General features: G+C 60.3%; 1 protein-coding gene across 1 annotated transcript in view; it reads right to left on the bottom strand.

Moving 5' to 3' along the window:
* ST3GAL1 (ST3 beta-galactoside alpha-2,3-sialyltransferase 1) overlaps window positions 1–26678 on the bottom strand; it is a 55164-nt gene that overhangs the window by 8815 nt on the left and 19671 nt on the right. Inside the window, exons 3-4 of the mRNA XM_080646859.1 lie at window positions 12894–12948; window positions 959–1881 (exon numbers count right to left, since the gene is read on the bottom strand). Of these exons, the coding sequence (XP_080502985.1) occupies window positions 959–1270 (312 nt within the window). The 5' untranslated portion in view covers window positions 1271–1881; window positions 12894–12948. The remainder of the gene's footprint in view (window positions 1–958; window positions 1882–12893; window positions 12949–26678) is intronic.

Raw genomic sequence — 26678 nt, 5'->3', positions numbered from 1 at the left:
TCAAATTCAGAGGCAGTGAGGGGATCGGGGGTTGCCAGGGTCTAGGGGGCTGGGGCCGGGGAAGGGAGTTAGGTACGGAGTGTCGGGGGGATGCTGGGAAAGTGCTGGGTGCAGAAGGGGTGATGGTCACGTGACACTGTGATGTATGTAATGCCACTGAGATGTGCAGGGATAAATGGTCCAGAGGAGGCGTATCAGTTCATAACCATCATCCAGGGGGAAACCATCATCCAGGACTAAGCACCTGCTTCTGCTCAGACCGCTTGGGGCACCTCATCGGGCAACCACCCGAGACCTGGTGACCGTGCTCATCCTGGCTCGGCCGGGCAGGGCCGGGCCCACATCCTGCCCGTCTGACAGGCTCCCGGGCCACGGGGCTGCCGCGGCCGGCGTGGGGCTCACTCCTTGAAAACCCCTGGGGGCGTGGCCGCAGCCAAGCTCCCCTGTAGGAACTCGCTCGGAGATCCCCATCGGGAGGGGCCCCTCTGCGCCCCAACACTTCGAAGTGTTCAGGACCACAGTGTCCACACAGAACCCCCTGTTCTCATTTATACATAGCACATCCTCGATAAGGAGGTTGTGTGTGTGTGTGTGTGTAATCCTCACCTGAGGATTTTTCCATTGCTTTTCAGAGAGAGCGGAAAGGAGGGGGAGAGCCAGAGAGAAACACCGATGTGAGAGAGACACATTGATTGGTGACCTCTCTACCAGGACCGGGCATCAAGCCTGCCACCCAGCTACGTGCCCTTGACCGGAATCGAACCCGGGACCCTTTCAGTCCACATGCCGACGCTCTATCCACCGAGCCAAACCGGCTAGGGCAGTAGTGTTTGAATGAATGAATGAATGAATGAATGGCCAACGTTGCAATTCCTGCAAAGCACCCGGCAGGGCCCCCGGTGTGTCCTCAGGGGCCGGGGCCCCCTCCCTCATCCCCCACCTCGGCCGGCGCCCTCACCAGCCACCACGTGTAGGTGTCTTCGTCCAAGAAGGCGTTCTTCGCGGTCAGCAGCGGCTGCATGGACCAGTTGAACCTCTCGTCGAACCAGGACGAGACCCTCCGCTGGCCGACGCAGCGGGCGCAGGTGCAGGGCCGGCGCGAGAAGGCCACCAGCCTCCGGAAGCTCTGGGAGAGCTCCAGGACCAGCTGCTTGGGGAGCCAGGCGGTGGTCGCCACGGTGTGCGAGTAGCTCAGGAGGAAGGAGGTGAGGAAGACGAAGAGGACGAGGAGGGTGAGCACTTTGAGGGTCCTTCTCCTCAGGGTCACCATGGCTGCTTTCCCCACGAGGATCCCCGGCGAGGAGCTGCAGGAAATCACGCCCCACTCAGGAGGGACTTGGAAGGGAAACCCCGGAGTGGGAGGTTCCCGCACAAGGCGAGGCGTGGATGTCCAAGGGGGGGCGGGGGGCTCTCAAGGCTCGCTACGGTCAACTTCACTTCCGCCTGGCGACGGTCACCCTCGGGCACCGGACATCACCCTGTGACACTCGAAGGCTAAGGGGGGTCATTCAGGGGGGCGGGATGACTCTTCTTGCAGCAACTCTGTCTCTTGCAGAAAATAAAGGAGCCTGCCTCATCAGCAATCCTCGAACAGCCGAAACTGTCTCTCCACGAAGCGTTAATCCAACGTAAGACCAGTGATTGCCTTTCCCATCCAAAGGGGTGGACGGGCAATGACTCTGTGACAGCCTCGGGTCCCGCCGGGGGAGGACCAGGGAGGCAGGGTCACGGTGTGGGACCAGGAGGCCTCTTTGTCGCCGTCCTCCGTCCGGGAAGGCTGTGTGCGCTGATGCCCAGTCAGAGCTCAGTCTGACCACGCGGCCACCGGAGACGTGGCCGTAGGCAGTGGCCTTGACGAAGGCACCAAGCGTTGTCTGTCATCTGTACAGAGAAGGAGGAAGAGAAACAGGATGAAATTCTGTCACCTCGTTATGACACCCTGGCTGGTTTGACTCAGTGGTTGAGCATCAACCTATGAACCAGGAGATGACGGTTCGATTCCCTGTCAGGGCACATGCCGGGGGTGCGGGCTCGGTCTGCATTGTGGGGCGTGCAGGAGGCAGCCGATCAATGATTCTGTCTCATCACTGATGCTTCTATCCCTCTCTCCCTCTCCCTTCCTCTCTGAAATCAATAAAGACACATTAAAAAAAAAAAAAAGCAGCAGCTTGCCAAAACCGGTTTGGCTCAGTGGATAGAGCGTCGGCCTGTGGACTGAAAGGTCCCAGGTTCGATTCCGGTCAAGGGCACGTAACTTGGTTGCGGGCACATCCCCAGTAGGGGGTGTGCAAGAGGCAGCTGATCGATGTTTCTCTCTCATCGATGTTTCTAACTCTCTATCCCTCTTCCTTCCTCTCTGTAAAAAATCAATAAAATATATTAAAAAAAAAAAAAAAAAAAGCAGCAGCTTGTCCACTTGAGCCAGATTAACCTCCCAAGACCGGCTCGCTCTGCTTTCTCCTGGCCAGCAGGGGGCGCCCACCCCCCTTACCATAGGAGTTGGTCCAGGGATGAGAAAGCGCCCTAATTCCATCTAATCAGAGGGAAACCCCTGACTTGCAGGAAGGGAAGGCACTTGCTCTTGCTCTGGTCTGTCTGAGGCTGGGACGAGGAAGTCAGGGTCATGCTGGTCATTGTGTGGGATCCTCGCAGGGCGGACGGCTGGCTGGGCAGGACCAGCAGGAGGCATTAAGTCCCTGATGTAGCCGCACCTGCAGCCCCCCCTACGCGCTGACCTTTCAGGCACATGAGACAATAAATCCCCTTTATTGTGTAAAGCAGATTACTTGCAACTTGAAGCAACACAACTGCGCCTCAGATCACACTTGCTCCTGCCTCTGAGCTCCTGCCCGGGCTGTCCCCGCTGTCCAGAACAGCCACCCCACCCCGCTCAGGTCTCACTCATTCCTCAGGCCTGAGCGGGCGCTGACTCCCAGGGGGAGGCCTGCCCACTCCTGGCGTCTGCAGTCCTGGCTCCCTTCGGCCTGCTCTGTGTCCGCATCTGCCTCCTTCCTCCCCGGCGGGGCGCTCCAAGGGGACAGACACTCAGCCTCACTCTCTGCGGCCCTGTCCCCCCCGGCACAGCCGTGGCATCGGGGAAGGCAGGCGTGAATGAGGGAAAGGCGGGGGCTGGCAATGCACAGATCTGAGCGAGAGAGCACGGACTACATGTGAGGATGCCTCTTCCCACCAGGCTGCACCCGTGTGCTGTGTGGCCGTGAAGAAGCGACCCAACCTCTCTGGGCCATTCCTTGAACCGGAAAAGGGGCTGAGAAGAGAGATTCTGCTCACTCCTCGGGGCTGTCAATCAAGCAGCCACTCACAGCGCATGTGCTGGGCCCCATGCCGGGCCGGGCCCTGGGCTAGGAGGCTGAGATCCAGCACAAATGATTCTAAGGTGGGAGGCCCAGCGCCTCTGGGAGGAAGGAGGCTGGTGGGCCTGGTCAGTGGGGGAGGGGGAGCAGGTGTGTATTTGGGGGGAGGGAAGCCATTCCCGAGACCAGGCTTTCTCTGAGCCCACTGCAGGGTCTGAGCTGAGCAGTGAGTGACAGGGTCTCCCCGTGTTGGCCGTGGTGATGAGCAGGGCCCTGTGTCCCAACACCAAGGGCCGAGACGCATTCACGTAAACAGATGCCTGTGAGTCACACTGAGGATGAGACGGGAAGACGGGCCGGTTCCCCGCCACCTCCTGGCTGCCTGTGAGATACAGATGCCCGCAGCGGACACTGGGGTGGAAGGAGACGGAGGGTGAGGCTGAGCTGCAGAATGGGGGGAAGGGGGGCTTGGAGGGGCACGGCGACACCCTCCTCCCTCCATCCGGCACGACCCAGTGGCACCACCTCCAAGGCCGGGGTGCCATGGGCTCCCACCCACCAGCAGAGGCGCCTGGGCTGGTAACAATGAGCGCTTTCAAACGCCCAGGGAAGAACTACAGTGGGAAAGCAAGAACGCCTCTGCACCCCACCCCCCGCCCCCCGCCCCAGGGAAGCAAGGAGGCGTGCGTGACTTCCCTGTTCTCTATTAAGTGGGGCAGCCCGCCACACACGGGGAGCGCCAGCCCTGGCTCCCTGGCATGGAACCTGGGCCAAGACTCCACGGGCCAAGATCTCTGCTGCCAAGTGAGCCACACCTCAGCAAACAAAGAGCAGGGGATGGGGGGGGGGGGGGGGCGGCGGGCGGGGGGCGGGGGGAGGGGGCGCTCCCTGTCCTGTCTGCAGCAGCGGATCAATGGTGATAGGGAGAGGGCCGCAATGACCTGCCACTAAGAGAACTGTTTCCGTGCAGCTGGCGTGGCTCAGTGGCTGAACGTCCACCCCTGAACCAGGAAGTCACGGTTCGATTCCCGGTCAGGGCACATGCCCAGGCTGCGGGCTCCATCCCCAGGGGGAGGCGTGCAGGAGGCAGTGGATCAATGATTCTCTCTCATCATGGGTGTTTCTATCTCTCTCTCCCTCCCCCTTCCTCTTTCTGAAATCAATAAATATATATACACTGTGTGGCCAGATGATGATGATCTCTGAATGCATAATCATCTGGCCACTCTGTGTCTATCCTATAGAATAAAAGGCTAATATGCAAATTGTCCCCTCGACCAGGAGTTCGACCAGCAGGCAGGCAGGCCAACCGCCCATGTCCCCTCCCGCTGGCCAGGCTGGCTGGACCCCACCCATGCATGAATTCATGCACCGGGCCTCTTATATATATATATATAAATAAAATGAGTGGCCAGATTATTATGCGTTCAGAGATCGTAATAATCTAGCCACTCAGTGTGTGTGTGTGTGTGTGTGTGTGTGTGTGTATATATATATATATATATATATATATTTTTTTTTTTTTTTAAAGAGAATTGTTTCAAATACTTGGAAAACCTAGGGAATGAACAGTGTGGGTTTTTGAATGTTGAGCAGATGCCTGCTGGACTGGGAAGCAGCTATCACGAGGCCGGGTCGCCCTCCCAGCTCCACGTGACGCCCCCTGCGCTACGGGGGCCGGTGAAATGACTGAGCAAACACCGCCGACGGGCGGTGACGTCAGCACTTCTAACACCGGGCAGTCACCGCTGCCCGCCCTGTGATCCTCACATCACCTGGGCCAAAGGGGTGCTCATGTCCATTTCCCTGAAATGGCAAACGGAGACCCAGAGACGGCAAGTGGCTTGTGCACGATCACACGGGGAAGTGGAGGCCGAGCCGGCACTCGGACCCACACCTCTGCCTCCTCCCGGGTCTCTACGTAGCCATGGCGAGTCCTTCTACTCCACCAATACCTGCTCTCGCTGTTATCTGTTTTCTTGGCATTTCTTTCTGGGTTTGAAATCTGCTGTCTGTCCAGCCTCTGGAAGTGGATACTGCCGTGCACATCCTCTCTCCTGCTGTGTGCGGTGTGCTTGAATCCTCTATTACATCCATGTCAGTTCTTGTACTTCTCAGTTCTCGCATTTTCCATCTGAGTACTTTTTGTCTAAGTGGTAGTTTCCCGGTGAAATTCCCCATCTCGTCATCTATCTTCCTGCAATCGATTACCACAGGCGTTTTAAAGTCTGCGTCTACGCCTGTGACATTGGGATAACGTGGGGGTCTGTTTCTACCATCTGTTTTCTCTCTTTGGCCACGTGGTTCGGGCCTTGGCGTGGTACACGCGGACACCGTGTAGGGCGAACCTGCAGAGGCTCTGGCTGCGGCGGTCCTTATTCCGGGAGGAAGCTGTTTCCGCCTGGCGGGCAGGGAGAGCAGGGGCCCATGACCTGGGTCCCCTTGATGGTCAGGATGATGGGGCCTGCACCTTAGTCCCTTGGGATGACCCGGTATTTTGAGGTTTGTGCTCCCTGATCAGGCACAGCCTTTCTCGGAGCATAGCGGGGACGCCTACCGAGGTGCCTCTTCCTTGCCCGCTGTAACCTCTGATTTCTTATCTCCCCCGCCGCCCTGGGAGGTGGCCAACAGCTCCGTCTAGTCTCTGAGCCCCGAGGCTGCTGTTTTTGGCTTGGTTCTCAGGCTCCGGATCCAAGCACCTTACATCCTGGCAGATGCCTTCAAAGAACATTGAGGTGCAGCATGCTGAGTCTCCCCCCGTCTTTCCGCGGGGCTGGGTTCTCCGATCCTGGGTGTCGGCTCACCTGGACGCCCTGACCTCGGCTTTTTATCTGCTGTGTTTGACTCCCCCGCCTCGTGAGACCGCCCGAGACTTGGCCTCCGCTTCTTCATCCGAAAGCGTGGCAGCCTCCTCGCAGCCCTGCGCCAAGGAGGACCCATCCGACCCGGTCCGTGCAGGGGAAGCACTGAGGTGCCTGGCCCGTCGAGCGCCCTGAATGTGGGGTTTCCTTACTGAACTCCTTACAGTGGCTTCCGTCTTCCCGTGGTAGTGCCAACGAACACCCCCGCCCCACCCTTTCTGTCCCCCTTGATTGACAGAGGTGGAGGCCGAGCTCAGAAAGGGGGAGAGACTTTTCCGAGGATGCACAGCGAGAGGGCTGCCAGAGCTGAGGGGAGAGCCAGCCCCAAACTCCAAGAGAGGAGACGCTGCGGTGGCGGGGCGCTCCCCGGGGAGGAGCAGGAAGGCACGTGGGCTGAGCGGGAACTGGGAAGGCGTAGGCCCCGGAAAGCAGGGGGGGGGGGGGCGGGGGCAGCCAGGGATGGGGCCTGCAGGGAAACCGAAAGGCACCTCAGGGATGTCCCGCCCCTCATCTGGACAATGGAGGTTAAAAACCATCCCTGCCTCTGAGGCGGCCGTGCAGAGCGGGGTTAATCTAAGCGTCTGTTACCAGGAAGGACAGACCAGCTCACGGAGGCTTTCTCTCTGCCAGCCATTGCTCTGGGTCACCCCGCCTGGGCCCAGGACAACCATTGCCGTCTGGTGCTGGGTTTTATCTCCCCCAGAGGCCCCCAGCAGCCAGAGACCTGCCAAGGAGCCGGAACTCCAGCCCAAGCGGGGCCCAGTGAGGGGTGTCCCCTGGAGCTTGTCCCCGCCCTGAGCCTGGCCTCTGAGGGGTCGGAGAGGGACGGGGACCATTCCCACGGGCAGCCGGGGGCGTGAGCCCTGCACGGGGTTTGCGTGCGGCCCAGCTGAGCCCCACCCGCTGAGTCACCCCAAGCCCCGCTGAGTCACCCCCGAGCGGGTCCCTGTGCTCCTGCAGCTCAGACCCAGATGGACGGGGCTCTGCCTCCCTCCTCCCGGCTTGGGAAGGACCAGCCACAGCTGCAGCCACATAGGACCCTCCGGAACACAGCATCGGAGGGAAGCCCACCCCGGGTGAGGGAGCCCGAGAGGGGGCGGGGCAGTTCACAGGGGTCACTCCCTGCTCACCAGGGACCAGCTCCAGAGGGAACACCAAGGGCCCTGGAGATACAACGGTGGCAAGCAGGTGGCAATGGAAGGGAGAGAAGGCTCAGTGGAGACAGCCGTGGAGACGGGGGCTTTGGCAGTGATGGGAGAGAGCAGAGAGAATGGGGTGAACCGGCAGCTCCCCAGAGTACAGGTGGTGGCGCTGGTGATGGCGCACCTGGCACAGTTAAGAAACGGAAGGTGCCCTTCAGAGTGGCCGCAGTCGGGGGGGCAGGTCATGGAAGTCTGTAGCAATGGGCACGTTGGGGTGAAGGCAATGGGGAGCCACAGATAGTCCGTGAGCAGCAGATGGTGATGGCACGGAGGCTGGACCGGAGGCGGTGCACAGACACCCCTGGAGTCGGAGCCCGTCTCCTTTGGGGCCACAGTGTCCCCACTCCTTCCTGCGCACACTTGGCTGTCTGCCACGCCCCACACCTGCTGGCAGCTTGGGGAGAGCCTGTCTTGGGCTTGCAAATCCTCCTCTCACCCGGCGCCTCCCGCTGGCTTCCGTGCGAGGAGCTGGAGGGGAATGAAGGTCCCTGCAGCACACCTCAGGCCCGGGTCAGGCGGCTTGGAGGCGCGCCCCGAGGAAACACGATTAGCGGGGATCAGGGTCCTATGACAAGGAGCTGGATACGTTCTCATGTTCTGAGTCGCACGAAAGGAATGTAAATCCACAAATCGTCTCCTGTGCGGCCTGAGGGCGCTGCACGCAGACATCCAGGCAGCACTTGAAGCGTGAAATGTGGTCAGGAATTTAGGGAGGCCCCGTGCTGGCGCGCCCAGGCCGACAGCTGCCCCAGGGGGAAAGAAAGGGGGGATGGCCCCGAGGTGGGGGTGCAGAAACCATGACAAAAATAGACCATTCAGAACGAGGAACCCCACCTCGCTGCCTCCCACCTTGTGTCATTAGCAGGCACAGGAGGCTCGTGGCCCAGTGCTCACAGGACAGAGGGTCGGGCAGGCTCCGGGACCTGCTCAGGGTCACCATGGGGTCAGCAGTGGATGGAGGCAGCCGGCGCAGGTCCAGGTGTAAAGTGGGAAGTGGGTGGGGGAGGGAGGCTGCCGTTCCAAGCGCCGATGAGCTGTGTGACCTTGGACAAGCGACCTGACCACGCCACACCACGCAGGGCCCACACGTGCCGAGGAGCGCCAGCGAACGCAGGCCGCAGGGAGAGCTCTGGCCTGGGTGAGGGCCGGTGGCCTGCCTGCCCCCGCTCTGTACTAACCCACCAGAGCGGCCATCCCCCTGTGCTGAGCCCCGGGTGAAGCTCTCGGAGCATGTCTACGGGCGTTAGTCCTGTGAACTCACTAAATCGACGAATACGCCCATTTTACAGATGGGAGCATGGAGGCCCAGGGTCGTACATTTTGCAAGGAGTGAAGCTCGAGGAGCCCCCGCTCTGCAGGGGCCTGCAAGAGCTGCTCCTTGCCTACCGTCTGACTCCATTTTCTTTCTTTTTTTAAATATATTTTTTATTGATGTTTTACAGAGAGGAAGGGAGAGGGATAGAGAGTTAGAAACATCGATGAGAGAGAAACATCGATCAGCTGCCTCTTGCACACCCCCTACTGGGGATGTGCCCGCAACCAAGGTACATGCCCTTGACCGGAATCGAACCTGGGACCCTTGAGTCCGCAGGCCGACGCTCTATCCACTGAGCCAAACCGGTTTTGGCCCGTCTGACTCCATTTTCTACGCCTTTCCTTTGCTTTCTCTGCTCACGCGACACCGGCCTCACGCATGACAGCCGTAGGACCTTGGCACAGGCTCTCCGCTTTGCCCAGAATGCTTTGCACGCCGATACTGTGCTATCCTTTTCTTCACTCAGGATGCCAGGTCGCAGGTCCACGCCTCAGAGAGACTTCCCCTGAACCTTCTGTACCCGATTCACAATGCGCAGCCCCTCCCAGCATTTCCCCCGTTTGTTTTCCCACCTACGCCCATGCGCAGCCGAAAAGATTCTCCGTGAACTGCGGCTCCCTGAGCTCAGAGACTGTCCCTTGCTCTCCGCCGGGCCCCTGGCAGAGTGAACTTGCATATTCTCTAATAATCACCTGAAAGGCAGGGATCGTCCCCATTTTACAGATGAGAAAACGGAGGCTACAAGGAGTCCAGATGTCGTCATCTGCCTCATCTCACCGTTAGTAGGTGTCAGACCGGGGATTCAAATCCAGGATTCTTCAATGCTGCTCCTCCGAGGGTCTCCCATCCATTCGCGCTCTCGGCTGAGCTGAGACTCCAAGTCCCTGACTGCTCTTCATCGGGGTCACTGTTCAGGGTTATGTTTGCAGCAAGGAGTCATGAAACATGAGGGAATGGCTTGCTTTCGATTCGCTACACACGGTGGACTCCCCCAGCTCAGGGTCCCTGGTCTATGTGGCAACCCATCACAGGTGCCGGCACCTGCCTGGGCCCTGTGGCTGGTCCCCGAGGACGCTGGGGCAAAGCGGGAGCCGACACAAACCTGAAGATCACACTGCTGGCTGTGCCGTGCGCGATCAAGTCCCTGGTCTCTGACCCAGGAGTCTCGTGTCTTCTGCCAACGCCGTGAGCCACGAACAGGCGGACTTCTTAAGTGAGAAAAAAGTGAACCCCAGATGGAACACCTTTTCTGTCCTGTGTCCCACATGTGGAAGGAAGTTACTATGAATACGAGGTCCTCGCTGATGGAGTGACCTTTCTGTCCCACCTGGGGAACCTCACTTCCCCGGGAGCTTCCCTGGCCCCCCTCCCGCTTCCCAGAATTCATAGGAGACGCCGATGTGTTCCATGAGCTGGGCCAGAAGGAAATTTGATTTGATTTTAACAGAGGCATTAGCTTTGGTTAGTAAACATAGAACATATGAACCCGGTGATTTGGGGGCGGGCATTGGGGAAAACAGAAAACAGAGAGAGGTGAAAGTGTCTTGACATTTGCATTTTTACGGCTGGAGAGTGAACGCAGCAAGAACTCCCTGGAATCCGGCCAAATGGAGAACGCGGCCGGGGTGAGCCCAACCGTGGAGGGTACAGACTGTGTCTTATTCAGTTCGGCATCCCTGGCACGGTGCCCTCGGCCCGGCCCCTCCCGGGGGCTGCTTCCTGGGCACACGGACAGGTGGGCAACCCAGTGGTGCTGACGGAAGATGGGCTCGCTGGTCGACCCCCAGGAGGCCGCCTGTTCCTTGGGAAGGAGGCAGGCAGGCAGGCCGCTCTGGTCCACAGGGAAGGAGCCCCATGAGCGTTCCTCATGGGAAACTTCCAGGCGCTCGCCGGCCAGGAACCAGGCAGACCTGCTCTCTGGTTATTACTTTTCCAGCGGAATGAGGTTCAGTGAATGGAAGACTTACTGACGCCTTCTGGGCCCCGAGGAAAGAGAGGTTCCTGGCCCAGCAGCCACAGGTCCTAGATCAGGGAGAGGAGAGAACGGCAGGGCCGCTGGGAGGCAAAGGGTCGGGGCATTTCAGTATCACAGAGGAACTCAGGGAGGGAGGGCCACACTCTCCTGCTGCCTTTGCCCCTTGGGGAAACTGAGGCTCAGGGAGGAGATGTGACCTGCCCAAGGTGGCAAACGAGTCTCCGGTGGCACCAAGACTAGAACCTGGGGATCTTAACTCCCAAAGCACCCTCCACCCCCCCCCGCAGCACGCCCAGCCTGGGGCCAGACAGGCACGGATACCAACACAGACGGCGGGGAGCAATAGTTTTATAGCTGTGAGCATGCAAAACAGAGTTATTCTTGCATTATTATTATTATTATTATTATTATTATTCTACTGTTTCCCACACAAACAACTGTGAGCCTACGTTGCCCACTCCGTCTATGTGGACTGACAAGTGCTCTCAACGCTGGGCTGTGCATAGTGGAAGGTGGGGGCCTCGGTCCGAGCCAGGCCTTAAGGGTCCTCGTGTGGGAAATGGGACGATTCCACTAGCAATCTCAAACCAGCCCTGCCCAGGGGCCGCCCGGCCTCCTCTGCCCTCGGGAGCCTGTGTTCGGAGGGTGCCCCCCCGCCCCCCACCCCCCGCCTGAACCCTACTTGCCCCCAGCGGAGGCTGAGCAGCTCGGCCGTCCTCAGGGAGCTCAGCCTGTTACACACTTCCCTTGGCTTTTGCAAAAACAACAAACTAAAAATACTACAAACCACACCGTGCATGTGCGCAGCCACCCAGAAGGTAGCGAGCATGTGTGCGCCCTGCCGCTGGCTCCCCCGTGGCTGGGCAGGATGTGGGGCCCCCAGTGCAGGAGGGGGCGCCGGGCCCGCTGTGGGCCCTCCCAGTCTGGTTCCCAGACAGCCTGGGAGAGCCGTCCCTGGGACGGGGAAACGGCCTGTCAGCTTGTTCTTGAACCCGGGTGTGCGGGAGGTTCTGGGTTGGTCCTGACCAGGACACCAGGACGGACGGGGTTGTTTTTCTCAAATGTCACCCACCCGCCTCCCGCCTCTCTGTTGCAACGGCTCTGCCTCGTCAGCTACATGATCTGCATGAGCATCATCAAAGGCTCACGGCCTCCCGCTGGACGGGGCTGCCAGCCGCAGCTGTACCTGCTCCGCAGCCCACTGTACAGATGGGCAAACCGAGGCCTGGGGAAGGGCAGGGGTGGCGCGGAGGGTCCACACAGCGTGGCCTGGCAGAGCCAGACCTAGCCCCTGCTCGCCACGTTGCTGGGGGACAGCTGCCATTAGAGAGCGGGTTTCACCTGCTCTGGAACGTGGATCTCACACTCCGGGAGAAGCCAGCCACCGAGGCCGAGCTTTTCCGGGTGAGGCGGGGGTGGGGACCCCAAACCCCGCTGTGGGGCTCCCTCCTCACCCCCAAGGTGGTTTGGAAACCAGAGCCCTTCACACAGCCCCTGCTGGCGGCCCCAGAACACCACGCCCACTCCGAGCCACCATCCCCTGAAGACTTCTGAGACCAGCAGGCCATTCATTCATTTACAACCGTTAACCAAGGGGGCCGGTTCCCCCTCAAAGATTTCTCAGAAACGGCTTCTAAGAAACTTCCTGAGGAGAAGAGTGGGTTTCAAGATGGGGACTCGGCACTCCTGGTGATGGGCGAGGGGCCGTGAGCGGCAGGGACAGAGACACGTGGGCGTCTAACCGGATGAGGGGCCCCACGCTGGACCCCGCCTCCACCGCCAGCCCTGCTCTCCTTCCTACCACGAAGTCTGGGGCCCCACTTTCTCAATCACAAAGAATCACCCTCCTCGAACCTGCCTGTAGCTGCCGTCTGCACCCCGTCATGGGGGCGGAACGCCTTTTTCCCCGCAGTCCGGCCCGAGGTGACTTTGAACGCAGCCAAAGGGGGCCCCTGGGTCAGCCAGGACTTTCTAATGATCTGATGAACACCCCATCCCCCGAACACCGCCCAACCACGTGGCTTACACAGGACTTCCTACAGTCTGAGAGCCACGGCAACCGGTGCGGGAGAGGCACAGGGAGACACCCCACAAACACCACGTCACGGGGCCCCACACATTGGGGGAAAGGGATGGTCATTTCAACACGGTTTCAGGCAGACAAAATAAGGCAATTGGTTCTGGAGCCAAAGAGAGCTGGGTTCAACTCCCAGCTCCGCCACTTACCAGCTGTGTGACCTCGGGGGAGTTCCTTAACCTCTCTGAGCCTCAGTTTCTTCATCTGAAAAACAGAAGGAAAAAAAAAGCTCAGAGGCACTGCAGGGAGAGGGCGTGCAGGTCTCACGGGAGAGGGCGTGCAGCGTGCGCAGCTCAGACTCACAGGGCGGCGCCAGGACTCCTGTGAAGGGCCGGCCCCACCCTCCGCCGGGGAGGAGACAGCAGGCACCTGCACCGTGGGAGTCGGGGACCCGAGCGTCGGGTTCGAGTGGCACACCGTTCACGAAAGCTCTGTAGCGCTAGGTCTCTCGGCCCACTTCCTGCTCTAGGTAGGTGGAGGGGTGTGCTCTCATGCCGAGGTCCCTCCCGCTCCAGGCACAGGCTCACCCCCCGCGGTAGCTCAGCTTCCTGCCGGACAGAAGAGGAAGCCGAGGGTCAGGTCCCAGGGGACCGTGTGTCGGGGCAGAGGCCTGTGCAGGGGGCTGGGAGGTGCTCAGAGAACGTGTTTGAGGACAGAGAGGCTCTTCCACCAGCCGCTCGGGGCTTTAGAATGAGCAACCAGAAGCCATCGGCCCTTGAGCAAAGGCTCACGGGGGCCCAGGACCTGCCGGGCCCGGATGGGGATGCTGGTGCCACACCGGTGATCAAGGCCAAGACCCTCTCTTCTCGACGCTCACATGTTCGATCAAACAGAGCAGTGGCATTCCGCACGGCAGCGGGCGGCAGGGAGGCGGCCCCGGGGGCTCATGAGTGAGCCAGCCAGACAAGGACAGCGCGGGACCAGGGCGCGGGCGAGGGAATGGGGGCGCAAAATAACAGGCCGGGCGGCAGGAGCCGTGCTCAGCTCGCCGGCGGGCCGTGAAAGCTGAAAGCCGCCGAGTCACGGGGATCGCGTTACGGGATGAGGTCAGCGAGCGGAGTAAGGCCTGATCCTGTCCCCCCAGGACAGTGGCGTGTCACCCAACAGAGGAGCACAGGGCGAGGCTGCTCTCCAGGTCCCTGTCTAGTCACGTCCCCCGGGCTGGCTCCGTCCCTGGGGAAGCCGCTGTACCCCTGTGCGCACGGGAGCTCCCCGGCCGACACCCCCTATCGGTGCCAGAGGTTAAGCCTCGCGGAGAAACCCGCCGGTGGCCTCCTGAACACAGCGCCACCTCCCCACAGGCTTCCCTGGACTTCAGGGGGAGGTGCCCGTCAGCCGTGGACAAGCAGTGACGTCACGGCCCTGCACTGCGTCTCCCGTCAACGCAACCTGGGCTGCGGGAGGCATGGTGGGCTTTTGGAGGGGCGCCCTGCTGTCTTAGGTGCTGACACGTCCTTGCTGGGCAACGTGAGACGGATGCTGAAAGTGTTTGGGGCCTCCGTCTCTTCCTCCAGAAAGCAGGGTCACGAGAGCGTGGGCAAGAAGGTGGCTCCCACCCCGGCCGGTGTGGCTCGGCGGATAGAGCGTCGGCCTGCGGACGGAAGGGTCCCCGGTTTGATTCCGGTCCAGGGCGGAAGGCTCGATCCCCAGAGTGGGGCGTGCAAGAGGCAGCCGATCAATGACTCTCTCATCACTGATGTTCCTGTCTGCCTCTCCCTTTCCCTTCCGCTCTGAAATCAATAAAAATGTATTTTTAAAAAAGGTGGCTCGGAAACACGGCACCTGCACCGTGGTCCCGGGCACCGTGTCTGGTCTTCTCAGTACCGCTGGCGTCCTGTGACGGGCCCCGCGGCCCTCAGCCCGGAGGTGGCCACCGGAGCTGGGAGCAGCATGGGGGCGCAGGACAAAATCCCCATCCTCGGGAAAGACAGGGGACGGAGTAGGACTCGGAGGGGACCGCCCTCCCGTTTTCTTCCTGGGTCCTCACACGGCGTGACCCGCGCAAACCATCGGCGACCTTTTTAAACGGGATGTGAAGAGATCAACAGGGGAGTGGCCGCTGCAGCCGCCACAGAGGGCAAAGGAAGAAAGCCCTGGCCCGCTGCCTCTTCAGACTCCAGCACCGTTAGCCAGCACCCGGAGGGAGTCCCTGTGATGTATCTGCACAGGTTGGCAGTGAAGACTCACCTCAGAGCCTTTAAAAGATGGACAAACACGTTGGGGTAATTCTCATCGAGCCAAAGCTGGCCAAGCACAGAAAAGCCAGGTTGCCCGAGTGTGGGGCATTCTTTCCGGAGCGTGGGGAGGTGGATAGGCATGAAGCATGTGGTCCTTGTGAAAGCGGCAAGAAGAACGTAACAGACTTGTTCCGGTACCTCATCACAGGGTGACTATCCTTACCAAACACCTACTGTGTGCCTGGCCCTTCACATACAAAAGCTAACGCTTACTCTTACAGGAGCATTGCTTCAAGCACTTTATGTGGCTCAAGCCAGTCCAGCCTCCCCAACAGTCTTGTATTAGGGGCCCTCAGGGGCACCCCCTGGGCAGGGGAGCCCAGAGAGGTGAAGTCATTTGTCCAAGGTCACACAGCAAGTCGATGGCACAGTCGGTCCCTGCATCCAGGTTGCCAGGCAACCATCAGGGCTGAAAGCGTTAGCTCAGCAAATGCACACACGGGGCCTCCCTGGGCAGCGGTGGTTTCCTGCCCGCCGTGTGCGAGCCGTCTGCCCGCCGTGTGCGAGCCGTCTGCCCGCCGTGTGCGAGCCGTCTGCCCGCCGTGTGCGAGCCGTCTGCCCGCCGTGTGCGAGCCGTCTGCCTGCCGTGTGCGAGCCGTCTGCCCGCCGTGTGCGAGCCGTCTGCCGCAGATTGGCAGCGAGTCATAGTCTGGCCTGTGCCGAGCTCCCGGTCGGGCTGTCAGTGGAGCCACCCCAGGGTCATGTCTGGCAGCACAGTGGCTGGACAGCCCCATAGAGGAGGGTCCCAAAGGCCCAGCCTGACCCTGGACGCTGCCATGACAAGCTGTGTGACTTCTCTGTCCCTAGGGGTCAAGTCCCCAAGTTCCAAGCCTCAGTTTCCTAACCTAAATCAGGATAAACTGTTGCCTCGTGGGATGTTTCGTCTGCGGCACACAGCAGTGGACGGAACTTTCAATTAGCTGTAACTTCTAAAAATCAGAAACACCTCACAAAAAAAAAAAAAAAATCTGGACTCTGGCTTCGCTTCTTAAAGGAAGGGAAGGTCCAGGAACCCTGGGCTCGCATTCCCCATCGCGACAGCTCCCGGAGGCTGCGCAGCAGTCCTTTCCTTTGGTCAGAACCTAGTCAGTGCTCCAGTGTGCCCCAGGCCCCACCGCTCCCTACTGCCTTACCCAGACCTCTCTAGCCATTGGTATTACCCTGTGTGACCCCTGGACTGGGTGCTCTGAAGGTCTCCTCTTGCCATGACTTTCCTCATGTTCCTCACATGCTACGAGGTGCCGCCCCGCCACCCCCCGGGGTAGATAGTGGAGGGTCACCAGCTTGAGGCTGAGCCTTCGGGGCTGCCTCGCGCCGCCCAGCGGAGGGGAGAGAGGCCTGCCTCTGCCAGGGTCCCGATGCCCTGGTCAACGAAAGCTGATAGCCTCCGCAGTGCACCCAGCAGGCCGCGCGCACCCTCCGCGCTGAGGCCTCCTATAATTACCTGCCGCGTGTAATAAAGCCCCATTTAGAAACCTTAGAAAGGCCCCGGCAAGGAGAACGCTTTCCTGGGTAATTTCCTGATCCTAGAATTTCAGGTTTGGCCAACGCATCATCTGACAGTTGACTCTCCTCCAGCGAGGCTGACACGATCCGTTCAAGGTCCCACTGTTTGCCCAGCGCTGCAGGGAGCCGAAAATAGAAAGAAGTGCGGCTGCAGCTCCACCCTGGAGTCTCCCTGGCGTCCTCCCGGGCCGTGGCAGCCGGTCAGGCAAAGAGACAGTGACAGAGCAGGACTGCAAGGGCCCTGCCTCCGGACAGCCACCATGGCTCAGCCCTACTGCGCGCCCAACTCTTCCCAGAAATGACCTCACCTAACTCCCACGTTTCACCGCTGATGTGCAGGGAGGCTCCGAGGCTCGGAGAGGTGAAGGCCCCTCGTGGAAGGGGCAACAGCCCAGAGGTGCTGGAGCAGGCCTTGATCTCAGGGGTGTGCGACTCCACAGCTGGGTTTGCAAAGGAGACCTGAGCCTGCTGGGCAGCCGGCGGGGGGGAGGGGGGGGAGGGGAGCAGAGGAAGGCAAGCAAGAGTGAACCCTGGGTGGGCGAGGGGCCCGGCTGAGGCTGGGGGACGCACAGAGGTCTGAGGCCTCACTAGCAATCAGAGAAATGCAAAAAAAGGGAAGGAAAAAATACACACACAGGATGAGACATCGCTTGACACCCTTCAGCCCGGCAAAACGTCACCGGCCCTGTGATGCTAGGTGTCTGCGGGTTTTGCAGACAGGCGGGCTCACACGCTGCTACTGGGCGGGAAAGCGGACTGGAGAGCCACACCCGCCAGGCCCACGTTTTGCCCACGCGCCACGATGCACTCTGGCCGGGTGGCCCCCCTATGCCCCGATACCTCTGTCTCCCCGTCCTGCTCATGGCCCCAGCTTCCAGTGAAATGGACGTTAGACATCAGGAGCTTCCTCAAAGGCCGCGAGAAAAGGTGTTGAAAATAAAACAGAAACAGATTCATAGACGCAGAGAACAGGCTGACAGCCGTCCGAGGGAGAGTGTTCTGGGCGGAGTGAAAGAGAAATGAAGGCGTTAAGAACAAAGAAGAAGAAGAAGAAAGCAGAGAGGACCACGGTGCGGTGACTGCCCGAGGGATGGGGGGTGGAGGGAGGTGAGAGAAGGTAAAAGGTGACTTGACTTGGGGTCGTGAACCCATATGCAATATACAGGTGACGTGCTATGAAACTGTACCCTTGAAATCCATATAATTTGCTCGGCCGGTGTGGCTCAGTGGTTGAGCATCGACGTATGAACCAGGAGGTCACGATTCGATTCCCAGTCGGGGCACATGCCCGGGCTGTGGGCTCGGTCCCCAGTGGGGAGCATGCAGGAGGCAGCCGATCCACGATTCTCTCGCATCCTTGATGTTTCTCTCTCTCTCTCTCCCTTCCTCTCTGAAATCAATAAAAATATATTTTTTTAAAAAAATAAAGAAATCCATATAATTTTATTAACCAACGCCACCCCAATACATTCAATAAAAAGATTTAAATAGAAAAGAAAGCCTGTTGAGGCTGGCCCATCTCGTGCCCTTCTCCTGAGTCCCAGCAAATGGTTCGGACCCCCTCTGGGCAGCGGCATGAGCCCCCGGCAGAGGGGCTGAGCTCCGGCCGGCCCTGCCCCGCGGCCCGGGGCTATCACAGAAGGCCATCCCAATGGGCACCAACCCTAACCCCCTTCTAGGAACCTCTCCCAGGGAGGGCTCGCATGCAGACGGGGTGAGCTGCCCAAAGAGGCTCATCCTTTTTTTTATTTTTTATTTTTTTAATATATTTTATTGATTTTTTACAGAGAGGAAGGGAGAGGGATAGAGAGCTAGAAACATCGATGAGAGAGAGACATCGATCAGCTGCCTCCTGCACGCCCCCCACTGGGGATGTGCCCGCAACCCAGGTACATGCCCTTGACTGGAATCGAACCCGGGACCCTTGAGTCCTTAGGCCGACGCTCTATCCACTGAGCCAAACCGGTTAGGGCTTTTTTTTTTTTTTTTTTTTTTATATATTTTATTGATTTTTTACAGAGAGGAAGGAAGAGGGATAGAGTTAGAAACATCGATGAGAGAGAGACATCGATCAGCTGCCTCCTGCACACCTCCTACTGGGGATGTGCCCGCAACCAAGTTACGTGCCCTTGACCGGAATCGAACCTGGGACCTTTCAGTCCGCAGGCTGACACTCTATCCACTGAGCGAGGCTCATCCTTTTTAACAGCAAACGCCAGCAAGCTCGCAGGCCTCCACCTCGGGGAGATGGCTAAGTGCTTGCCGGTATCGGCGACGTGACAGAAAAGCCTGCCTCGCCAATAACGCTCCCGAAGAGGAACACGGGGAGACACCTGCTCTGCTGTGACCTGGGGGGAAACCAAGGGGACAACACCAGACCAGAGGTACCTGTTAGCAATCCGGGAACCGAAAGGCAGCGGCAGGAAACCCCGCCAGTGCTGGGAGAGGTGCTTTCCGGGAGGGGGCGTGGATGTGGGACACCCCCTTCCCCCGGGCCTTTACACTTTTCTTTTTTTTTTTTTTTTTTGTTTGGTTAATCCTCACCCGAGGATACTTTCCCATTGATTTTTAGAGAGAGTGGAAGGAAGGGGAGAGACAGGCATGGATGTGAGAGAGACACATCGATTGGCTGCCCCCATCTGCACCCTGACCAGGGCTGGGATGGAGCCTGCAACCGAGATACATGCCCTTGACCTGAAGCAAACCCCGGGCCCTTCAGCCTGAGGGCTGACCCTCGCTCCACTGAGCCAAACCGGCCAGGGCTACACTTTCTTTTCAGGATTCTCTTCAGTCGTCAGGGCTACTTTTATGATCAGAAAATAAAACTACCATTAAAAAACAAAAATCTGAAAAATGGTGGCCTGTTAAAATGTTCTCCAGCACCCAGTGCTGAGCGGGACCCCCGGACCGACCGGGACCCAGCGCTGTGCGGAATGAGACAGCCATTCAGGACTTGGGCCTCCACTTCCCGAGGCTCAGGCCCAAAGCAGGAACAATGGGAACAAAACAAAACAAAACAAAACAAAACAGCCGCTTCCCAGGAACAAGGGCTCAGAAAATGCCCAGCCCCCAGGCTCCGGCCCGCCCCGCCCTGCCCTGATTTCCCTCTCCTTCCCACCCCCAGCGGCAGGCCCAGAGGATGACAGCCTCTCACCCAGGAGCCAGCAGAGGCCTTACTTGACTTCCACATGGTCCCATACGGCTGGGTCCCCCAGCACTGCCCCGCTGGGGACATGTCCCAACGTCATACTCATGAGACGCCACCGCTGAGAGAGGTTCACCAACCTCCTGCCTGTGAGGCTCAGAGCGGTCGCCCACCTTGCCTGAGGCCACACAGCTGCTCAGGGACAGAGCAGGAAAGGGGGCGCAGGCCTTCTGGGTGACCACCCCCTTCCCCGGGAGGCCTGGGCCCCTCACCACAGCTGGCCCATGAGCCCACCCCTGGCTCCAAGAAGCCCGGTTCCCATCCCAGCCGAGTCCGTGACTGCGGGGTCTGGCTAGCTCACCCCTAGGAGCCCAGGTTTTGTCAGTAAACTGGAGACGAACCTCGTCCTGGCCCGGGGGGGGGGGGGGGCGGGGGGGGAGCACAGCAAGCCCTGGCTCCCACTCCCACAGGAGCAATACTGTTACGGCTGTTGGCGGCCCCCTCTGCCCTCCTGGAGGGACGTCCTTCTCTGGTCTCAGGATGTGATCGCAATGCACTGTCTCCCTCCTCCCCACTCCCAGGGACAGGCCTCCTGCTCTGTCCCCGGCCCAGCTGGAAGGTTCTGGGAAGGAGAGCTGGACGGACAGGCCTCCTGCTCTGTCCCCGGCCCAGCTGGGAGGTGCTGGGAAGGAGAGCTGGACAGACAGGCCTTCTGCTCTGTCCCCGGCCCAGCTGGGAGGTGCTGGGAAGGAGAGCTGGACGGACAGGCCTCCTGCTCTGTCCCCGGCCCAGCTGGGAGGTTCTGGGAAGGAGAGCTGGACGGACAGGCCTCCTGCTCTGTCCCCGGCCCAGCTGGGAGGTGCTGGGGAGGAGAGCTGGACGGACAGGCCTCCTGCTCTGTCCCCGGCCCAGCTGGGAGGTGCTGGGGAGGAGAGCTGGACGGACAGGCCTCCTGCTCTGTCCCCGGCCCAGCTGGGAGGTGCTGGGGAGGAGAGCTGGACGGACAGGCCTCCTGCTCTGTCCCCGGCCCAGCTGGGAGGTGCTGGGAAGGAGAGCTGGACGGACAGACCTCCTGTTCTGTCCCCGGCCCAGCTGGGAGGTGCTGGGAAGGAGAGCTGGACGGACAGGCCTCCTGCTCTGTCCCCGGCCCAGCTGGGAGGTGCTGGGAAGGAGAGCTGGACAGGACAGGCCAGGGTGGACTCTCAGAGGACAGTCGGCTGTGCTTAGACTCTGGGCCCGTCTCCAAACTGCATTCTGGCTTAACAGAGCTGGTTTCTGGCCAACTGGGCTCAGTTCAAGTCTAATTCCAAACAGATGGCTCTGAGCCCTGCCCCCACCCAGCCCCGCTGCTCCCCGCCTGCTCCAGGGGCCCCAACAGGCAGCAGGGGCCTCCTGGGGGGCGGGGGGGAGGCGGGCCAGAGGGGAGCTGCAAGGCCTCCTGGGGGACGGTGGGGTGCAGCCCTTCCTGGGAGGTGGCTCAGTCCCTCAAACACCACAGAGGCCCAGACTGGGAGGTCCATGTGGCATTCGCCAGATATCAGGCAGGCCAGTCCCGCCCTGGTGCACGCCTCTGCCACAGCCCCTGTCACATCGAAACAGCTACACACACGCCGCTGGGCCCTCCAGGCCAAGAGACGGTCGGCCCTGTGGTTCAGCACGTGGCCTCGGAGCCACGTTGACCAAGTCTGAATCCCGCGCTGCCAAATCTTTGCTGGGCCTCCCGAGCAAGTCTCCTCACCTCTCCGTGCCTCCCCGCTCCCCTGTAAGGGCGATGGCCCCCACAAGCAAGTCTCCTCGCCTCTCCGTGCCTCCCCGCTCCCCTGTAAGGGCGATGGCCCCCACAAGCAAGTCTCCTCACCTCTCCGTGCCTCCCCGCTCCCCTGTAAGGGCGATGGCCCCCACAAGCAAGTCTCCTCACCTCTCCGTGCCTCCCCGCTCCCCTGTAAGGGCGATGGCCCCCACAAGCAAGTCTCCTCGCCTCTCCGTGCCTCCCCGCTCCCCTGTAAGGGCGATGGCCCCCACAAGCAGGTCTCCTCGCCTCTCCGTGCCTCCCCGCTCCCCTGTAAGGGCGATGGCCCCCACAAGCAAGTCTCCTCGCCTCTCCGTGCCTCCCCCTCCTCTGTAAGGGCGATGGCCCCCACAAGCAAGTCTCCTCGCCTCTCCGTGCCTCCCCGCTCCCCTGTAAGGGCGATGGCCCCCACAAGCAAGTCTCCTCGCCTCTCCGTGCCTCCCCCTCCTCTGTAAGGGCGATGGCCCCCACAAGCAAGTCTCCTCGCCTCTCCGTGCCTCCCCGCTCCCCTGTAAGGGCGATGGCCCCCACAAGCAAGTCTCCTCGCCTCTCCGTGCCTCCCCGCTCCCCTGTAAGGGCGATGGCCCCCACAAGCAAGTCTCCTCGCCTCTCCGTGCCTCCCCGCTCCCCTGTAAGGGCGATGCCAAAACCAGCACCCACCTCAAAGCGACACCGTGCGGAGGGCTCGGAAGCGTACGTTAAACGCCTGGAAGAGCCGTGTCAGATGCACAGCAGCACGGCCACCGCCCGTCCTGCTGCGGCAACTCGCAGGGGACTCCCCGCGGCGGGGCCCCCCTCTCCCCAGCGTCGTAGATGACCCCTCAAAACATACTTGTTTTTTGGGGTATTTTTGTTGGTTGGTTTGTTTTTAATCCTTACCAAGGATTTTCCATTGATTTTTAGTGAGCGTGGGAAGGTGGAGAGAGAGAGAGAAACATCGAAGTGAGAGAGAGACAGGGATTGGTTGCCCGCCACACACATCCCGACAGGGGGTGGGGATCGAACCTGCAACCCAGGTACGTGCCCTTGACCGGGAATAGAACCCACAGGCCTCCAGCCAGCAGGCCGGCGCTCTAACCACTGGGCACGCCAGCCAGGGCTATTTGTTCCTGCTGAGGACGGAGTGAGTTATTACCAACCCGTTCCACAGATGACAACCTGAAGCACAGAGAGGTGGAGAGCTCGCCCACGGCAATGACAGTGGCTGAGCCGGGACACAGACCCAGGCAGCGTCCTCCGGGCCAAAGCCGGTCACCCACAGGCACTGCCCAGCCCCGCTGCCCGCGGGTCGGAGCCTGCACTGAGCTGATGACACGGCCCCCACGTGACAGACATGGCAACTCTCCCAGCTCTGGGGTCTTCTGACACCACAACCCCCATCCAAGATCTGGGCTCCAGCAGATTGTTCTGGACCCAGGGGCGCAGGGATGATACAAAGAGTTGATGAAGGCGGGCACGGCTCCCCAAATCCCCGTGGAGGCCTCCTGCAAGGGCCTGACTAACGTGCCGTTCGCTTCAGCCAGCTCACACCTTCCTTTTCATCCGGACAAAGCGGCACCCGCAACGGGGCCAGGGACCTAATTGCCGTGGGCTCCCGGGAGACCAAGCACGTAGCAGAGAAACAGAGAGCGCGCTGGGACCTCCAGGCAACAGGGGAACCGCGGCCGAAGCCTGCGATTACAGGGCAGGGGTACAGCAGCCGGCGCCCGGCCCGGCCCGGGGGCCCACAGCCCAGCGTCATTTCCGGGGCTTGCAACACTGCGCAGGATGTCAGCGAGGCTGCCCTGCCGAGGAGGAACCACAGATGCAGCCTGCAGCGGGGAGGAGGGGGTGGGGTGGGGTGCACCGAGGCTCCCAGGGCAGAGTGGGCAGGGCAAGGGTGAGTGAATGAGGAAGCGGGGACAGAACCCACGCTGGCCGGTGGCGCAGGGCACGGTGAGGGCTGGGCCCTCAGACGCATCGCTCGGCTTAGTTCTCGGAACAAGTCAGCGAAGTCGTCAGCCGAATCAGGCCTTGCAGCCCAGGTGCCGGGGAGAAAGCCGAGGATGGGAGAGGTGAGACTCGCCCAAGCGCACCTGAGTTCTGGCTCCTGAACCCAGATCAGACCAATTCCAGGCCCAGGACAACCGTCCATACACTGTCCCCTCCTGGCGAAGGGGCTGCTGTAAGCGAGGGGGAGGCTGTTTTAAGCCGGGTGGGGCTGGGACCCTGCCTGTTCTCCAGGGCCCGCCGAAGGAGGGGTGCGGGCTTTTGGAGAAAGCCCTGGAATGGAAGCACCCAGCTTCCACTCGCCTCTCCTCTGAATGCTGTGTGATCCTGCACAAATGACTTAGTCTCTCTGGGCAACGTTGTCAGCTGGGGAAAGGGGGGGAGTGGATGACTCTGACCCACCCCGATTCCCTCCAGCTCTGAGTCCTATGTGACGCATGTCAGCTTGGCACCGGGTCATGAACCAAGGTCCCGGTGTCGGGTTGCTGGGTTCCAATCCCGACTGTGCCCGGAAATGGTGCCCCTGGACGAGGGGGTTGGGTTTATTGCCCAGCGACCCCAGAGAGCCCACCCAGCCCCAGCCCAGCATGGAGTGCTGGCGGGGAAGAAGCAGGGCCTTGCCCGGGTCACGAGGCTCGGAGGCTCACTGAGTCATCCCCACACCCTGGCTGCCCACCCCGCTCCAGGTGTGGAGCCGGGCCCTGAAGCTCTAGGGGAACATGATCACCCCGGAAAAATACTAACAATGGCTGCTGCCCGGCTCTAGACTGGCGGCTCCGAGGGCAGAGCCTCCTGGGCCACGGTGGTGCCGTGAGAACACGCTGCCACCAGGGGGCAGGCCAGCGCTGAGGGCGATGGGCCTCGGGTCGGCCTCCCAGGGAGGTGGCCCGGGAGCTGAGTTCCTAAGGGCAGCACAGGACTTGCTGGGGGAAGAAGCAGGAAGGGGCGCTCCGGGCCTAGGACAGCCGTCACGGGCAGGAGCCCGCAAGCTCCGTGCTGGGGGCACAGTGCAGGCAGAGGGCACATGGGGGTGCCCGGGAGCTCCCAGGGAGCACTGGGCGGGCCAGGCAGCTAAGGCTTCTGGGACAAAGCTCATGTGTGTGTGTGTGGGGGGGTCCTCATCCTGACAGGACAGGGCAGCCAGTACACCCTGGCCAGGACAGATGGCGTACAGGCTGCCATGGCCAAGGGGACCCCGCCTCTGCCCCGGCGACTGAGCGTGTCCCGTGGGATTGAGCGTGTCCCGTTGGATGGAGCGTGTCCCGTGGAATGTAACGTGTCTCGTGGAATGTAGCGTGTCCCGTGGAATTGAGCGTGTCCCGTGGAATGTAACGTGTCTCGTGGAATGTAGCGTGTCCCGTGGGATTGAGCGTGTCCCGTGGAATGTAACGTGTCCCGTGGAATGTAGCGTGTCCTGTGGAATTGAGCGTGTCCTGTGGGATTGAGCATGTTCTGTGGGATTGAGCGTGTCCCGTGGAATGTAGCATGTCCTGTGGGATTGAGCATGTCCCGTGGGATTGAGCATGTCCCGTGGAATGTAGCGTGTCCCGTGGAATATAGCATGTCCTATGGAATTGAGCATGTCCTGTGGGATTGAGCATGTCCCGTGGAATGTAGCGTGTCCCGTGGAATGTAGCGTGTCCTATGGAATTGAGCATGTCCCGTGGGATTGAGCGTGTCCCGTGGAATGTAGCATGTCCTATGGAATGTAGCGTGTCCTGTGGGATTGAGCATGTCCCGTGGAATGTAGCGTGTCCCGTGGAATGTAGCATGTCCTATGGAATGTAGCGTGTCCTGTGGGATTGAGCATGTTCCGTGGGATTGTGCGTGTCCCATGATTTAGCAGGTCCTGCAGGAATCTGACGGGTGAATGCCAGGCACTGTGCTGAGCACCAGGGATGGGCAGGAAGGGTGCCCGCTTCTGAGTGCCAGGCAGCCGCCCAAGGACACCCTCCTGGAGTGCACACGGCGGCTGCACAGCTGGATACCAGCCGGGCCGCCCACCCAGGAAGGTCCCCCTTAGGGAGCCTTGGCTAAGTGACCATCAGAGTGACCCCGCTTTGCCCCCCCGTGCCCTAGTTCCCCTCATATGTTTCAAATTCACCAGGGAAGGGAAACTAGGCACCCACCTCCACCCCTCTAAAGGCAGAACCCCAGCCCAGTGTGTCAGTCTCTCTCTCCCTCCCTCTCTCTCCCTCCCTCTCTCTCCCTCCCTCTCTCTCCCTCTCTCTCTCTCCCTCTCTCTTCACTGTGTGACCTAGGTGTGCTCTGCACCCCTCCAGGATCTGTGTGAGGAATAAACCTTAGTTTGGGTGGGGGGGCGGTATTCCCCAAAGTTCCCTGGTGGTTATTTCTGAGGTGCAGCTACAATCACAGTAAGAACCACAAGGGCTGGTCCGGCCTCAACACGGACTCTGGCCGGGGAATGTCGGAGGGGGGGAGGCTGCCGCAGTCACCGGGCCCGGGGCCAGGTGAGTGCGCGGGCACCCCAGCAGGATGCTGTACGTAAAACACTCGCCGTCGGGGCTTGCTCGTGTCTAGCAGGGCCCTAAGCGTTCCTACGTATATTAACAGGTTAATCCTATGAGGCTGGTGCTATCGTCATGGAGTGGGATTTGAACTTGGGCATCTGTCTTCCGAGTCTGTGCTTGTAAAATTACTCTGGGATTCACAGGAGGGGGGCTGGGGGGTGCGGGGGGCGGGGGGATCTTGGCAAGGCCCAGGTCATGGTCAGCCTTGTCCCTCCTGCTATGGAATCTGGACTCTGGCCCAGCGCCATAGGTGACATAACCCTGAAAGGCGGACACAGCTGGACGCCCTTGGGGAACAAAGGTCACCGCTAAAAGCCAGCTGTCCATCAGCCAGGCACGACCGGATAAAAACCAGTGCCTTGCGGGCGACTCAATCTCTAAGTTTGGATTCTAGGCACCTGGGAAATTTCCAGCCCCTGTGCCCGGGACACTGGCACTGCCAAGGCCTCTGGGTCCGGCCGCCAGAGAACCGTGACGTCCCCCGTCCTTGGAGGCCAGCGACTTCCCACGCGATCCCCACTTAGTCGGGGGCTCTGAGCGTTTCCCTGAGGTTGTCCAGGAAAGAAATGACCGCAGCCAACACAACACCAGCCATCGGTGCGAATAAATCAAAACAATACCTTTTTTTTTTTTTTTGGTCGGATTGGCAAAAATAGAATATGTCTTTCTGTGTGGCAGAATTTTTTTAATCCCCTTTTATAAATTTTTAAATTAATTAATTAACTAGTTGTGTGTGC

Source organism: Plecotus auritus, assembly GCF_963455305.1.
Source record: "Plecotus auritus genome assembly, chromosome: 11".
NCBI classification, from domain to species: Eukaryota; Metazoa; Chordata; class Mammalia; order Chiroptera; family Vespertilionidae; genus Plecotus; species Plecotus auritus.
The sequence above is the reverse complement of the archived record's forward strand: the minus strand, read 5'-3'. Positions and strand labels throughout refer to the sequence as shown.